Below are 17,323 nucleotides of genomic sequence, written 5' to 3' on the forward strand. Positions count from 1 at the left end.
TGTCCAGTTGAATTTTCAGTATCTCAAAGGCTATAGACTACCAGCTTTCCTTGTGATAAACCATGTCACTGTGATTGTTTTTCCTTCTATCGAGTTGAAATTTACTATGTTGTCTCTTGTGACTACTTTTTTTTCCTTTTGCTCTGCTAGTTCTCATAGTTCGAGGCAGAATTCAGCCATCCTGGTATCCATGGAAGGGAAACACAGTAGGCTACAAACAGGCCTGGAAATTTCTGATTGTGCTGGGGATGCTTTTTCAGTAGATGTTGAACAGGCCAAGTAGGTTATGCATTTTGCTACTGATGGACAAGAACTGGTCAAAGATGTGACAATTGATGTCAGTCTTAGCTAGTCTCTCTGTGGGATGGCAGAGCAGAACTGAGACTTCCTTGTAGTCTGAAGATAAGCAAAATGCATCTAGGTAAACAAGTTTGATAGCTAATTGTGACAGTGTTACAGCAGTTAAAAGTGAAAATGTTACCAGCACACAGTATATGTATTTATACATACATACGTATACAAAATACAGTGCATAAATACATCTATCGTAAATACTTATGTGTACAAGTATTATTTTACCATTGATAACTCACTTGAACTTTCCAGGGATTTTGAGAAATCTGGGAACACTGAAATAAAAATGAATGCATGGCCAAGAATATATTAAGGCTATCCTGAAAAAAATTTGGAAAAAACATGAGTAAGACACCATGTCTTAATAAAGGCTGCATCCAAAGAAAGATGCGTCTTGTTGGATGATCCAAAGATGGCCAGGTTATCTGAGAAAAAAATGTAATTTTGAAGAGTGCCCCAAATGGATATGTTATGAAATTAAATAAGAGATGAATCTTAAAACTGATAAATCTTATGTAAGGAGCACATTACTCAATAATGTGATGAATCATCAAATCTGGCAACAGCTGACAGCAGAGATGGAGCCACCTTTAGACTGAATGTAAATATACAATTGTAAACTGACGTGCACAAATTACCCTTAACTTCAGATCTGTGTATACAGAAGTGGTAATTTTGTATCCTGTGCTAAGCTGCTCCTTATGTAAATAGTCTTGTATTCTGGTACTGGGACTTCTTTTGACTCCAAGAAATCTGGGTCAGGGCTCAAATGGGAAGAGGTCTTTACAAAGTTTAGGATTAGTTTTCTGAAGGTTTATTTTTTTAACCAGTTTTTATTGCAAAATCACAGGAATGCCAGTGCCAGTACAGGGAAAGTAGTGGGACACAGAGGAGTGTGGGACTGTAGTATTGCTTGACCTACACTTCATATTTATGCACAGTTTTGTTTATGCTGCTGTAGAAGCTAGACTTATATTTCAAGAACTACACTTAAAAAGCACTTTTATAAAGGCAGCAAGTCTCATAGACTCATTTTGCAGACAAGGAATTCATACGGAGTGGTGACTTGTTTGAGTTTGGACAGATGCAGCATGTTGCAGGCGTGCTTTGCCATCAGTATTTGTTCAAATACTTTTGGTGAGATCTTGTTTTGGAAGGGTTGCTGGTATTATTACTTACTCATAGTTTTTTTTAGAAGATGTCCTAACCAAAAGATGACAATGGTCTCCTTTTATGTTTGGGCACTCAAAATTTACTAACTTAAAACATAATGAGATACAAGAGGGGAAATTAAAAGGAAGCTTGAATATCATTACTAATACCTGTGTTTTAATAAATCTTGTATTTTCCTTTGGAAAGCAAATTGTGGAGGAAAAATGTGGAAGAAGTAGAGGTTGTCAAAGCTTAAAAATGTATCATGATTTCAGATGAAAAAATGTGACTCGTGGAATTACAGTTTTAGTTTTCTACATTCAAGCTTTCATCATTTTCTGGGCTGTAGTACCCTTTTATGACCCATGAAGCATTACTAAGACTAGGCTTTCCAAGTATGAGGGAGTTAATTTTGCACCTTTTGTTTGAATCTAAGTAAAAGTCCATGGCTACTACCTTTAGAATCTTGGATGCTTGCATCCCACTAACTTTTAAATAACTGATGTATATGTCTCAGAATACTGAAATCCAGAAACATCTCTCCCTTTCAGTTTAGCAAACTTAAACATTGAGTTAGCAAGTACCATAAAGGTACTTTATGGAAAGGAACAGGGAAGAATTATTTCCAAATGGCTGAAAACACTCAGCCTTGTTTTAGTTTGCAAGTGGAGGGAGCAAGATCACACTGAAGCAAGAGAGAAGGCATAGCCAGCAGGTAAGTATAGCTGAGAGTCCATTCCTGTGGTCTTTTCAAGACACCATCTGCCTGAAATAGAATTTAAAATCTTGGCAGTTAGGCTGCTGTTGGATTTCCTCAGCTGGGCATGGAAGAGGGTGAACAGACTTACGTTCAGGAGCACAGAGGAACTCACCAGTGATTTGGAGGTGAAAAATAGCTTCTTTGGTCATGTGGTGTTTCTTAATTTTTGAATATTTACCTGAAACCTTTGAGTTCATCTGCAAAGCTGTTTAAAATAGGGGAGATCTAAGATCAGGTTTCTTAATTTTGACAAACGGATGTGTAAAACCACAATTCAACCATACAGTAATACAGGGAAAGAAATGAAGCTCTGTATATAGGCTTTGCTATACAGGGACATTTTGAAATAGGTGTGAACTGCATCGACTTTCATAACAATATATAACTAAAAAAATAAGGCTTGATAATCTCTCAGATGCATCATAAGATGTATCATACTTAGGGCATTTTTCAATTAGGGAAGAATAGGAAGAACAATGAGAAGATAACCTACGTTATTTCCAGTGCTTATCCCTAAAATAATTGTGCTGTCTCTAAAACCAGTCCTGCCAGTATGTGGGGAAGAGTATGTGATGCTTGGTTTCAACTATCTGACAAAGTAGCTTTTGAAAATAAAAGCTACCATTTTTGCATTGACTTCTTTCTGTTCAGCAGAAGTAGAGAAGGAAAAACATTGCCATGCAATCTATTTCATACAGTGTGTAGGCAGTACGTTTTCTGTTTTTCAGCAACAGTGTGCTGTTATAGATAAAGCAATGTATTTTATTAGTTTCTAGTGCCAAACTGAAACGGAAAAAGAATTGGTTTGGAACAACTTTCTACACGGAATTAACTGCAGATGGAGAAATTAAGAAAACAGCAAAATCAAGTAGTTCTTCAAATCCCAAATGGGATGAGCAGCTGACAGTGTAAGTAGATTTTTTGGTTGTTTGATACTATTTATTAGACAGACATGGCAGGCAAATATTTAGTAAGCTTGGCTGCCTACATAGTTTGCTCTGGCTGTTGATGTCTAAATGCAGACATAAGTTGGTATTTATCTCAAATGATTTTTTTCTGAATCCTTACAATATTTTGAGAATATTTTTTTCCTACTGAGTGTATTACTTGCATACCATGGCTGTACATGGTATAGTCTTGGTATTTGTTAGCACTGTTTTTAGCACACCTTCCTAGAAAGTTACTAATTGTAACCATGTAATTCTCAACTTTAAAAAGTCTCAGCTGGATAAGTAATAGTTATGAGGAAGGTCACTTCTTCCTTTGAATTTCCCAGTGAAGGGATGTGCACACAAAAACTGCAAAGTGACCCTGCAACTTACCCTGATATTTGACCATTTTAATCTTCTTGTAGTTTAGTTTGGCTTAACTGTGCTAGGGGTGTAGATATACCTGAATAGGACTTCATGAAGAACTGGCAAGAACACTTGGTTAGAATGCTTTATTCACAAGCAAGATTGTATTGGTTTAGGCTTGGGTCTGGAAACAGCATAGCTCCTATCAAGTGGCATTGAGCCTGGGCCAGTACATTTCACGGCATCTGATGTGTCTGTGTGCAATAGCTGGGTTTGGTAGTAGCAGGAACCATGCTAGATTCCAGTAACTAACAGTGCTGGAGAGTGGGGAGTGGTACATCTTTGGGAAACTCTGCTTGGGAGCACGCACTTACTCCAGACCTGGTCTGAAGCAAGTAGAGTATTCCTGTGCCTCATTTCTTGGTATTTCAGGTTTAGTGAACTTATTAGCCCTTTGCAATGTTGCAGAAGAGAATAACATAGTCTTGGACCTGAGGATGATTTCCAGGATCAAGAACTAGAACAAGTACAGAGCTATCGGTATATTCATAGAGACTCGAGTTTCTGTTGAGGAGCTGGGTTTGATTTGGCAGGATTTGATGATCTGATAGAAATGGGACAATTTGCAATGCATAGTAAAGGCAGACTCATTTTGTAATGAGTATTGCTAACTTAGGGTCTTACCCTTATAAATATGTTTAAGATATTCTGGTCCCCTCTTCCTCTGGCTATTGGAATGGTATTTGATATTAGGTGAACTCTCTGGCTTACCAAATTCCCCTCACTTCCATGGGGCAGCAATATATTTTGTGTGTGTAGGTATTGGGGATTTTTTCCTTTACTTTGTTGCTCTTCTACTAAGACCTCCCTTAAAAGGCAGCCTATTCAAAATACAAAAATATATTTGCTTGTGTTTCAGCAAAAATGGTCCACCTTGTCCAACATGTTCAAGTGACTGTAGAGCTCTAGTCCTGTTGTTGGGAGGGGGGGGTTGTTTTTATTATTATTTTCATCATTGCTGACATAACTTTCTATATATATTAGGTCAATACCGATGGATATGTAGTCTTTGACTTTTTGCAGTAAAGTATTTCTACTCCCATTTTTCACAGTCAAGAGCACCCTTGCAGTACTAGACCCTGTACTACAAAACTTATTCTCCAGGACCTAGCATAGCTTTAGCAAGGGAGAGGTCAATGCCAAAGCTTGTCATAATATTACTGCAAGTGGGTCCTTTACCTTTCTGCTTGCTTCCAATTTTTACTTTAGCTTCATCATTGGATTTTTCCCCTCTGTTTTCTGAGAGTATGCCTTATGGTTATATATATATTTGTGGATTCACAAAAAAATGTTTATCGACACTTTCATGGCAAGCTGACACCTCTTAAGTGGGTTCTTCCTGCTTGCAAATAGATGCTTCATTGCTTTTTCCTTTTTAAAAAATATTTAGTATTTTTCTTTTTTAGCGACAGGCAAGCATACTTCCCACCTTTTTCTCCATATTTAGTAATGTAAGCTTTTAGGTAGAACTCTGGAGGAATAGGGGAAATATGCCTTTCATAAATAAAGATATGTTTTATATAACTGAGATTTGAGCTTAGTGTGGGTTATTCTGATAGTTCTCAAATTCCTTATGCTATCATAGTAATTCACTTTAAGTTTGATCCTAAGTGTAAATATCATAGTGTTCACAGCTCTTAGTTAAAAATTTCCTCTTGCAATACAGAATTTCACTTCAAGAAATAGTATCAAGAAATACAAGAAGGTGAATGAAGTTCAAGTACTCCTAATAACAAGAACAAATTCTTTAAAATCTGTATATATATTTTTTTTAAATGTATTTTATATGCAGGAATGTGACTCCACAGACTACGCTGGAATTTAGAGTGTGGAGCCATCACACTTTAAAAGCAGATGCGTTATTAGGAAGAGCCACTGTAGACTTGAAACAAGCTTTGGAAGTACACAATAGAAAATGTAAGTTGTCATGAAAGATATTTTGAATAAAGTAGAATTATTATTACTAATCTGTATCAAACTGGCAACCAGCTACTAACTATGCATGTAATTACAACTGGCTTTTAGTTAATATCTTTACTTTTCTCTTCTAGAGATGTCTGTGCTATTGAGAACAATTTAAATGTAACAATGGGATATAATACATTTGAAACAAACAGTAGAGTATGAGTTGCTGAAAATTAAGTAAAAGCAGAAGTGATTAAATACAATGTTTTGTAGCAAGCTGGTAACTAATTTGGTAGAAGATCTGTTTTAGATTTGGTAACCAAAAAAAAAAAAAAAGTTAAACTTTCAGAAAAGCCATGTAATTTTTCATGTTTTCCTTCTCTGGAGTCACTAATAGAAAGGCTGGATATTTGTCCCTCATAATTTAGCTGCCCAGAGAGCAATAGAAAACACTGATTAATGAAACAATTGTGATCTTCCTTTTAGTACATTAGAGATTGTTTGTTCTAAGTAACTTCTAGTATTAAATATTTTTAATAGGATATATCTAATTTGCTTTACAAATTGTTTTTCTTTAGTACAACAAGATGGTGAATCCACACTTTAAATTCCATTCCAGAGTGGCAATAGAATTCCAGCTAAACCAATCTTAACCTCTCTTGCAAGTTACATACGCAAACCTGAGGTGTCTGTTTAGATGGGTGTGGCGGGGAAAAGAGAGCCAAAAAAAAAAAAAAAAGCTAAATTTTTCTGAGTCTTACAGAGAAGTGGAACAGAATCCAAAATTAAGTGGGGCTTCTTCACCAGTGTTATAATAATTCAGCAGTAAATTTCATAGTTAAGCAGAAAATTTTCTTCTTAAATAAGAAAATTGTATCAGAAGAAACTGTGTTATAATAATGTTAGCCCCCAAAAAGTAATTATTATTTTAGCTATTTCTAACAAAATAGTTAATATTTTATTAGATCCAGGGGAGGTAGGACCTAACAACTTGACAAATTCTTTCAGGGAATGGTTGACTGAGTTTGCTGTACATTGCACCAAAAATAATTTATGTGCAATGTTTCTTATTTGGGCAAATCAGTAGTTTGACACTTACTGGACTATCTAAGAATTCAGTGGTAGAATAATCTGATTGGTATCCTTCATGCATTTAGTTATTGATACCTATTGTAAAATGCAGCCCTTGAAAGGCTCTTTGCTGATGAATATGGAATGGGAAGTCCTCTAAATGCAGAAACTTTAGAATTAATGAGTTTACTTTTTCTGCGAAACACCACCAATATTAAATTGCTGCCCACAATTTTTTGTTTTCTTGCCAGCTCAGTTGAACTACAGCCAACAGTTGATCTGGTTTAGGAAGATAACCTGTTAAAATAGCAGAAGTTAAACCAACCACCCTTTACAAAAATTATGAATGTGCTAATTAAACAATTCTGTGGTAGGCTAGTTTCTTCTTTTCTCTTCTTTGAGGTAGTACTCTTTTGCAAAATGCAGATTGCTAAATCAGTAATCCTGTAGATTTAGGAGCTTTGTGCTTGCTCCGGAGATTTAAAGTCCTTTAAAATGCATTGTAGTACAGCAGCGTGTTTCTGCTGGGAACTGCTGCCCAGCTACGCTGTCAAACCTGCTCTTTCGAGTAATAGCTTGGGTGTATCTGGCAATAGATTATGGTAGCCTCCCCTGTTTTCGTGTTTATTTTTCACTTATGATGCATGTTAAGAATGAAGAAAAAATGGAAATGCTAGTTTAATGCATAGAAGTGCCCAGTTTAAATTTAACTTGGGATGCTATCATATGGAGGGAAATATGATGGCATATCTTAAAAAACTAATCTTTTAATCTGAGAACACAAACACTAAACGGTCTTAAGCATTTTAACCAGATGAATGTGAACTCTTAGCTGACTGTGTTTGGATTTATGACATGTAGCTTTAACTGTTGTACTGGTAGTAGTTGATTTAGAGAGAATTATGTAGCATCCCCAGCATATTTTACCTCTGGATTATGTATGTCTCTCTACAAATGCGTGTACTGCTTGTCAGTCAGATTGAATACTTTTACTGCACCATCAGTTATCTCAAATTTTCTTTCAGTGAAAATAGTTTCTGATTTAACTTTCGGTTACCTGAGGCATCCTCTCTTACTGTTTAATCCTTGGAGCTGCAATCTATGAAAATGCTAGTAAGGGTTTACTAAAAATAGTTTTAAAATTGAGGGAGGAGTGACTCTATGCAGTCTTTGCATTTACTTCGTCCTCAAAGAGATATTTTTTTTCCGTGGTCTTTTAGAATTAGTTTTGGAAGGTGCTATGGGAAATGAATATAAGCCTTGGTTGTAAAATGAGGTTCCTAGTGACTGATGATATTTGGATGTGTGGTTCAGAAGTTGTTTGACTTTTAAGCCATCACATGTTATGTAAGTAGTGTGTAATTTCCAAAGGGCTTAAGGGAAATGACAGACCTGGGAAATCATTAACAACAAAGTACTGAATCCGCATGGATTCTTTAGCATACCTATAGAGTATATTACGTACACAGACAGTTCATTTTTAAAACAAAGTGTGCATTTACCCACAGCACGTGTAAATATACACAGCTCCATAGTGATTTCTGCATTGATTTGAGTATCTCGCATGTTCAGTTTTGTAGAACTAAATGCATATATCACATTTGTGTGCTGAAGGTCTCTTTTAATATTATTTAGAATTTAATCTCTCCTTTACCCCTTCTTTCCTTCTCTTCCCCTACCCACCCCAACTCCATTTTTAGTGGAGAAGGTAAAAGAACAGTTGAAACTCTCTTTGGAAAACAAGAGTGGCATGGTGCAAACAGGTGAACTGACAGTTGTGCTAGATGGTTTGGTTGTTGAACAAGAATCTCTTACAAATCTCAGTTCATCAGCAACCAGTAAGTTAAAATAATTAAGACAATGATAACATTTGGATTAAGATTTCAAACAGATATAATAGAATATTTCTGTTGAATTTGTTTCTTACTGTTCAGTAGAAGTTCAGCAAAATGGCGGGGCTGTACATGAAAGCAGAGATGCTTCAGCAAGAAGTTCATCCAGGTTGGAATTCATTTTTGTGTTTTATGCCATATGAGGTATATTAGAAAATTTATCAGTTGAAATGTTTGGGTTGTTTGTGTTTTGGTGTGGTTTTTTTCTGTTTTTTTAAAATTTATTTTAATGGTTTTGAAGGTGAGAGATTTCAGTTTCTGAGGTCTAAATTATGTTGCCACAGGTTTTAGAAACATTATTTGTTTGACAATTACATAATTTAGTTCAGCTGATTGGAAATCTATTAAGTGCTGCAGCAGAAATTAGAGGAGCAGTGGCTCAGTGTATTTTTACTTACTCATTCCATTTATTGCCTTTTTCTGCTTAAGAACCATTTCTATTAATGTCTACCAGCTTTTCGCAATGCAGCACCTGAACAGAAGGAAAAGGAAAAGAAAGCCTGAATTACTTCCTCCTCAGCCTTCTTAAGGTCGTGATAAGGAACTTAAGAGACTTGTATTGAGTTTCACAAGTAGTATTTGTAACACTGAGGCCAAGGCCTGTTTCCTCCTGAAGTGGCAAGAAAAAGACATTGGGACCAATTTAGAGCTTCGTTCTTGGGTTCTCAACCATTATGCCTGCTCAAGGACTGGCTGGAGAGAAGTAGGAATAGATTTTTTGCCCCCTCATCACTAATAAGACAAATGGGTCAATTCAGATCAATTTAATGTTATTGGTCTGCTCAGTTACCTTGTGTGAACCCATTTCTGTTTAAGTTATTGACACTCACTGGAGTGAAAAAAAATCCAGTTGCTAGGCATTTGAGTGACAGGGACACATTTGTCCTTGTATGCTTGACTTGATTCTTTTTTTGAATATATGGGTGTTTGTCTCTCTTCCCTGATGGATGCTCAAGATGAGGGAGTGAGAATAAAAAGTTGCTTCTGCTTTTTTTCCTTAGAAAGGTTTGGGACTGCTAAAAGTGGTTTGAAACACATCTGCATATCATTTTGAAACAGTAGTAATAATAATTCGTTTTCATTCAGCTGTTGTTGCTGTAGATAATGTCTCTTACTGGGATCCTGCTCTTGATACTGATATTTTAATTTACTGCAGTTTTCCACACAACTATCCAGCAATTATGATTTACAGTTTTAAAATTAAGAGATGAAGAACAGTTTTAAGGTAGCTTCTCTGCATGTCTTTCGGAGGCAAATTGAGTTTGTAGTCCAGAGTTGAAAAGGGATAATACCTTAATTCTCTGTTTATACCGCTCCTTTGGAGTTGGATAAGGTAGGATGGAAATGCTGCTTCTTCCTTTCTTACTCCACAGAGTTGGACTTCTAACCTCACATTTTTGTCATCTGTTTAACTTCACTATTTAGCCTCTACTCCTTGAGAAGATAAGGAGTTGGCATTGAGTGTAATTATCAAAATATGTGTCTCTGGTAGATGGCTTTAAGCATTCTGAAAGAGATTTAAGTAAAAAACCAGTGTACCACTGTAACTGAACAAAACTTTCCATTCACAAGCCCTTAAACTGCATTTATTTCTGTGTGGCCTTGTAAACACAGAGCTGCCTCTGTGTATTTGTCCTCACAATGTCCCATCCTGCCTGTGCATAGAGAAGCTCATCTTATTTTCCTTTTACTAAGAGAGAATTTTGTTGCTCTCTTATGTTACGAGTATTTTTAATGATGTGACTAACAAAACCAGTTCTTCCTCTTGCTTAATGAGAGAAAAAGCTTTCCTGCTCATAGCTGCACTTTGGCAGGGTCCCTAAGGCCGTTTCGGAAGATGCGGCAGGTGTATCAGTCTGTTCAATTCAATTCTAATGTGTCATTAAAAGTAAAGAGGAAGTGAAAATAGAAACTCTTACCTGTTTTAAGTATCTGAAATCCTCAAAACCGATTCTTGCCTTTTTCTTAACAGTCAAGTGCGAGACCAAGACAATTATCTAGGCTGCAAACACCGTGCTATAAACAGTTGTTAATTTACCACCATTTCTTTATTTGTTTCTATAGCATGGTTTAGTGTAGGATTTAGTTTAGTTGCATAACTGTTTAACATGTTGCTTGTAGTAACCGAAAATCATCTTTTATTTTTACCAAGATCTCCTTGTGACATTTCTAATGGGATAGACAATCAAGTACCTTCCAACTCTGTGATACAGAATACATTCTGTGTAGAAGCTGTGAATGGAGACAGCTCACCATCTCCTAATCATGTTGCAGCCAGACCCAAAAATACCCCAGTACCAAAACCACTTGAAGCTCAGCCTGTCAACAGCACTGGTAAGAATGGGAGAGTTATGGGAACGTGTTCCATAAGCCTTTTTTATCTAATTGTGTCTGAAGTTGAGCTACTTTTTCTATACAGTCTTTGTTGGATTTCAGAAATACTGAAAGGATGTTTCTAGGCTTGAATTTATAATCTTGTGTGTCCTAGTAAATTTTTCTGCAGTAGACCCATTCTTAAATATACTGAGTTTCGCACTTTATCATCAGTTCTTTTCTCTGATGAAGAAAGATTAAAGTGTCCAAAATCTTTGATTTTTCTGTCCCAGATGATGAAACTGTATTCCTGATTGTCTGGAGGAAAAATCAGATTTCTTTCACAATTAATTTGAGTAACTGTGGTTAAGTTTTTCCTGACATTACATAAATCTGATTTAGACAGGGAACTGCTGTGCTCTGAGTCGAGATGTGTTGCAGACTCTCCATGCCTTCAATTTTTTCAAAAATTCTATTTAAAAACAGGTAGTGGCAGATACTGAATTTCATTTTCCTCTTAAACACAAAAACATTGATTCTGACTACAGTTCACTTTTTGTACAGTGAAACTAGTGAGAAGAAAGTGGTTTTTGATTTTTGTTCCTCTGGCATCTAATAATGTCTGTGCTTTCTAAGCACTTTGTCTCTTCTCAGCTGTTTGAGAGAGATTACAGTGATGGCAGAGAGAAAAGACAACTGTAAATAGAAATAGGCAAGTTATTACTAAATAGTAGAACAGAGATTGTCAAACTCTCTGTAATAGAGTGGAAAATGTTGGTATGGTTGGAAGATAACAGAAACAATTATGAACTTTAAAAGGTAATAATTAAATTAGGCTGCCTCTGAATCTTTTCTCTATTTGGAGAACTTTAATTTGATTCCCCTCTCTTTTCAGCTCAAGGCTAGAGGGCATATATATTATTAAGACATTGCTCCCTTTTTCTTCAACAGCAGAGAGATCCATTTGAAATCTGTGTTATGATAGAGGAATTGAAAAATAATTGATTTGTTCAAATGGTAATATTGATGAAATCATCACTGAGCTTGCACTGAGGCATTGATATAGCAGTAGTCAAGTACTCTACCAGTTGGTGAAGATGTTTTTACGGCAAGGCATAAAACAGGTCTCCGGCATTTTTTGATGACACTTTTTCTTTCCCACTGTTGTGCTTAGTAGGATTGTAATTTTATGTGATGTTGCCATAATTGCTGTTTTAGGCATAACAGGTGAAGTAATCATCTGTTGTAATGTTTTATAGGTCTCTTTGGAGATGAACTTATTAATAGAGCAGATGATTTGTTCAATATTTTGCTTCTAACTTTATTATGTAATCTTATTCAGTCTTTCATGTGAATAAGTTGAATTTTTTTAATGGAAGTTGAAATTTCAGTTGGCTTTTTTCCTGTGTAAGTTAAGTTGTTGCTGCTTTAAGGAGAAATTTGAGGAACTTGATCAAATTGTTGGTAGTTTTCATGTCATGCTGAAACAATATAAAATCTTGATATGTCTTAATGTAGTTAATTTCTTTTGTGCCATCTGGAAGCAGTGATGTGTTACCCTGGAAAAGTTGTGTTGAAACAGTAGTGCCTTTACAAAACTTAAAAATCTGTTGCCTGTAAAGTCATGCTTATCATTATGCATATCAAGAAAATTCATATGGTGCAGTGATAATTCCTTAAAGAAACTGACTTGCTAATTTAAGTTCATTCCTGATGACAGAATTAAACAAGTGACCCCTTTAAAATAATGAAGCAACATTTTATAGGCACTAGTGTAGGGTTAAATTTTGCAAATGTGTATGACTAAGGTTAAGAGTTAAGAGTATAAAATTGTATTGGTTTCATCCCTTAGCATGATAAAGTGATAATATGCTGTAAGGTAAGAAAATTGCTTGAAGCCTATGTTGTGTATCCTTAGTCCTGTAGAAAATTGTTCCAACTCTAAAACAGGTACAAGCTGCTAAGTATAAATAGAATTGTCACTGTATGATGTTGATTAGTGGTGCAGAAAATGAAAGTGCTGAGTGATGTTGCACTACTTTTTATAGGGCCTTGACTTTTAATGGGTGTCCTCCAGACTGCTGTACCTGATGTCTTGTCTTGCCTAAGACAAGATCTTGTCCTGCTGAGATACTGTTCTGTTTAGCACAGCAGATGATTGGTGTATTGTTGGCCAAGTGGGCTTGGGACTAATAAAGCCTTCTTAGCACCCTTTGCCTGCTAAATCCATGCCTGCTTTAAACTTTTTACGAGACTGTGCTTGCTTGAGTTTGATGACATTTATATTTTCTTTAAAAGATAGAATTGATTTACTTTGTGATTCTGAAGTAATTTTCTTCATTCCTTGATCTATGTAAGTTGTGTTAGCCAATAATAGTTTTTATATTTTAATCCCTCCTTTAGCGGGGGATCTTTTTTCCAAGTCACATACAGGTGTAGAGTTAATTGTAGGGTTCTGTACCTCAGCTCTGAAAAAGGAAAGAAATTACCTGTAAGAAATGCCTCTTAGCTTTCCGAGTCTCACAGAGTAATCTCTTTTTTTTCCATTTCTCAGTTAATGGCGAGTCATCTGCCCCTGCACCTGAAGCTGGTAATTCTTCTGTCTCTGAGGCTCCGATGGGTTCAGTCGAAGCTCCTGTGTCTTCAGCAGATTGCACTAATGATACAGCAGAACCTCAGTCAGCAACAGAAGCAACTAGTTGTTCTGAAAGCCACGCTTCTGCATTACCTGGTGTGTCTGCTGGACTAGAACCTGCAGCTGCAACAGACTGTGCTCAGCCTAATGCTCGAAACAGTATAGCAGCAGATGCAGCAAAGCCAAGGGAATCCTCCTCCACGCCAAGTGCATCTGCAGAACCTGTAAGACAGCAGCCTGGTAGTGCCAGTACAGAACCTTTGCCACCAGGGTATGTTGTTTTGCTTTTGATGCTATCATTTTGTGTCATCTAAATGTGCATATAAAGAAGCAGAAACTTAATTCTATACAGGGATTGTCAAATGCAGGTCAACTGACTGAGATGGGCTTGTTTGATCTAAAATGGGATTTGTACTGCTGCTATAACTGGCTACTCTTGTCCCAGAAAGTAACAACTGATAACTGATTTGCTGAGATGGTATTGTGATCTTAACAGACAAACTTTTGGGCATTATGGATGTGAAGACTTTCCATTTGATATTTTCAAACTTACTTGGGCTGTAATTTGTAACTTCTTTGTTTCTTAAGCTATGAGAAGGTAGTAAGGACCAAAGCACAGAGAAGTGAAAATTATTAGTATTATAAATGCTTGGATGTGCTTGCTGCGTAAGAATGAATTTAGTAATGTTATAGTTAAAAATAAGATTTGATGTGTACGTATATATATGCTAAGAATAGCTAGAATATTTTAATTTTACTAGATTGTTAGAAACTGCTTTAGTAGTCTTAAATACAAAATTAAAAATCTGCTTAGACATTAAAGGAAAATACAGTACGTGCTCAAATGTACATAAGATAGATCTTAACATTTTTTATACATGCTTTCATGTTGGGGTGAAAAGATACCTTCAGTTCAAATTAGAAATGCTGACATTTCCATAATATTGTAAATATTAACTATTTTAGCATTTTCTGGTCACAGAAACTGTTTCTTAACCCAAAGTGTATGTACCTTTTGTCACTGTAGCTGATCTTTCAGAGAGCTTGTCTTATACCTGCCCCCTGTGAAGAAGGTTCAGTAAGTTATTAGTGACACGTCAGTTGAGTTTCTGCCGTTAGATAAACATGAAAACAAACATTTAAAAAGATAGAAGTATTTTATATAAATTGTGGAAGAGTTACTTAGTATTTAATTTTCAGTTGCTCTGTCCTTATAGGTGGGAATTCTCTCACACATTCTTTTTTAAATTAATTACATGCTTTCCCACTGAGGACAGGGTCATGAGTTCCAGGCATAGTGCACACTATGGCCAACTGCATTTCTTCATCATTCCCTGATCATGTTTCTGCGGGGTTTCTGTTTGGTGGTTCCCCACCCCCCCTCCTTCCTCTCCCTTCCCCCCTCTTATCTCTCCCCTGCCAATTGAGTCTCCATTATGTTGAGACCTAGGAACTCTGTAAAATGCTGCTGCTCCTTTCTTCTCTTATTGAAATCATAACATATAACCTCTTGAATTGCAGAAAAACTTTTGTAGTTTTATACAATGCTCTGCAATAGTGAGGAAATGCACATCCAATCCTATGAGTAGCAGGCCAGGTGTTCTGTCTACATTTTTAGGAGCTAATTAAGTATTTATGTACGAAAAACAAATATGTATCAACTGCAGACAAGCACTTCAGCTTTTCACCTAATGTTTATCCTGGTTTCCCCTCCATTTATAAGTACTTTTATTGCGTTATAGTAGTTCTCAGCGTCATGAAACTTCAGCTGTTGATAATGTTTGGTCCTAGCTCCATTTTCAATGTAAGGTTGTTTTGCAAAAAGAAGTAATCCCCAGGATATCAGATACAGCATTTACCAGGATAGGAAGTAGAAACACAGGAAAGCCATCTGATAGCACACACTTAAGGTTCACTCTGAAAGGTACTGTTTGTTGGATACAGGGAACAGAGCTTCAAAATGTAAACACTCTCATTTTTTGAGAGGCATGAACTTGGAAATCCAAAGAATGCATCTCTAAGCACTTTCAGAGTGAGGTTGTTTTAGTGTCCAAGCATTGAGCACATAATTAATTGACTTTGTTCTCAGCTTAAATATAATAGGAAAATGCTTGTGACTATTGATGTATGCTCATTATGTGCCAAGTCCTTTAAAGAAGTCTTTTTGGTGGTATGAGTTCAATAGGAAGTAACTGATCTGTATTCTGGTGTGAATTTTCTTTCCTGTCCTAGAATGGGTTTTGGACCACGGTATTTTCATGCAATGCCAAGGTACTTTTTTGTCTTAGTGGGAAGTCCCTAAGAAGTATTTTCACCTTGACTTATGTGCAAGTCTCTTTGTCTTGAAGGTGGGAGCAAAGAAAGGATCCTCATGGTAGAACCTATTATGTTGATCACAACACACGAACCACAACATGGGAAAGACCACAGCCCTTACCTCCTGGGTAATGTAGACTTTTTTGAATTAAATATGATAAATGTACTATATTTTTGTTTGTTTGTTGCTGGAAACAAACAGCAGCTCATCAAAACTGTATTCTATATCATATATTAAGAAATTCTAGCCTTCATTTAATTATATTAATTGCAGCTATTTTTCTGGGAATGTTGATACTGGAGATGTCACTAGTTTTGATCACTTGTTCAAGTACAGCTACTAAGGTATTTTGTTCTTCCTTTAAAACTTAAGCATGAAATAATGCATATTTGATTGCCTTTCTTTAGGTGGCACCACTGAGTGTAGTGCACTGGTTCTAAGCCTCAGATTTCCCAGCAAAGTGTTCTCTGTGAAATCTGCCAACATTACTTGCAGTTACAGGAGTTTACAAAATTAAAAATGAGGTGACAGAGAGCTGAGCAGGCAATTGCTAGAAGTCTGTGTTTGCTCATTGCGGTCGTTCTTCTACCAATTAAGTTGGGGTGCTTTTGTGTCCTTCAGAAATTAAAATCATGCCTGTGACTCCAGTAGTTCATTCAAGTACCACCTAGGAATTTAGCATAAAGAGAAAATTGGTTAGTAATACTACTGAAAGAATTAGCTGTTAACATTTGTGTTTTTTGAAAGCTGGGAAAGAAGAGTTGATGATCGTGGGAGAGTTTACTATGTGGACCACAACACCAGAACAACAACGTGGCAGCGACCAACAATGGAGTCAGTGAGGAACTTTGAGCAATGGCAATCTCAACGGAATCAACTGCAGGGAGCTATGCAACAATTCAACCAACGATACCTCTATTCGGTAAAGTGTACAAAATTTAGAAATCAGTACAGAGGTATAGGTATACTTTTTGTTTTTTAACTTTAGAAAAAGTGATTTTACAACTATTCAATCATATATGTTAGAAGATGTTTTGCATCAGGAATTTGGATTCTGATTATTCTGAAAAAAGTTAAAAATCATCCTTGGAGGCAGAAGGTACTCCCTTCTGAGTTTCTGAGTTTGTTCCCCAACTGGAGCTTTGTGTACTGCATTTTTGTAAGACTTTTAATGCCAGTGGGAAGGGGTAAAACTAAAACAGTCCCTTAAAATGAAAAGGAATGTAAACACTGTTAGGGGACATTTTGAACTTTAAATAGTCTTCAAAACTGTTTAACTGATTAGGAGTCCTTCACTAATATAAGTGGCAATTCTTTTACTTTGAGCTTACTTGGAAGGTTATACATCTGGTTCAGCTCTGGAATTTCCTACGTGGTTTTCCGTTTCTCTCAGATAGTTGCTTACCTCTGCCTGAAGAAAATTTGAGTAGCTTCAAAGAGGGTATTTCTTGAGTCAGATTTTCACATCTGTGACTGGTTAAATAGGATAGTTGTTTCTTCAGTGTTAACAACGATGTTGCCTGTGCATCAATGGTGCCTGTGTGTCACTGTCACTCTAAACAGTGTCAC

At 36.3% G+C, this 17,323-nt stretch overlaps 1 protein-coding gene across 3 annotated transcripts in view; it reads left to right on the forward strand.

Annotated features, from left to right (window-relative positions):
* Positions 1 to 17,323, forward strand: part of WWP1 (WW domain containing E3 ubiquitin protein ligase 1) — a 45,100-nt gene that overhangs the window by 8,544 nt on the left and 19,233 nt on the right. For 2 of the 3 annotated variants that reach the window (XM_017731058.1, XM_008631215.2), the window contains exons 3-10: positions 3,036 to 3,174; positions 5,414 to 5,538; positions 8,298 to 8,435; positions 8,532 to 8,598; positions 10,642 to 10,823; positions 13,357 to 13,708; positions 15,786 to 15,881; positions 16,502 to 16,676. In XM_017731058.1, coding sequence (XP_017586547.1) covers positions 3,036 to 3,174; positions 5,414 to 5,538; positions 8,298 to 8,435; positions 8,532 to 8,598; positions 10,642 to 10,823; positions 13,357 to 13,708; positions 15,786 to 15,881; positions 16,502 to 16,676 — 1,274 coding nt within the window. The remainder of the gene's footprint in view (positions 1 to 3,035; positions 3,175 to 5,413; positions 5,539 to 8,297; positions 8,436 to 8,531; positions 8,599 to 10,641; positions 10,824 to 13,356; positions 13,709 to 15,785; positions 15,882 to 16,501; positions 16,677 to 17,323) is intronic. The other variant, XM_017731059.1, reaches the window with a different exon arrangement.

Source organism: Corvus brachyrhynchos, unplaced genomic scaffold, assembly GCF_000691975.1.
Source record: "Corvus brachyrhynchos isolate BGI_N302 unplaced genomic scaffold, ASM69197v1 scaffold293, whole genome shotgun sequence".
NCBI classification, from domain to species: Eukaryota; Metazoa; Chordata; class Aves; order Passeriformes; family Corvidae; genus Corvus; species Corvus brachyrhynchos.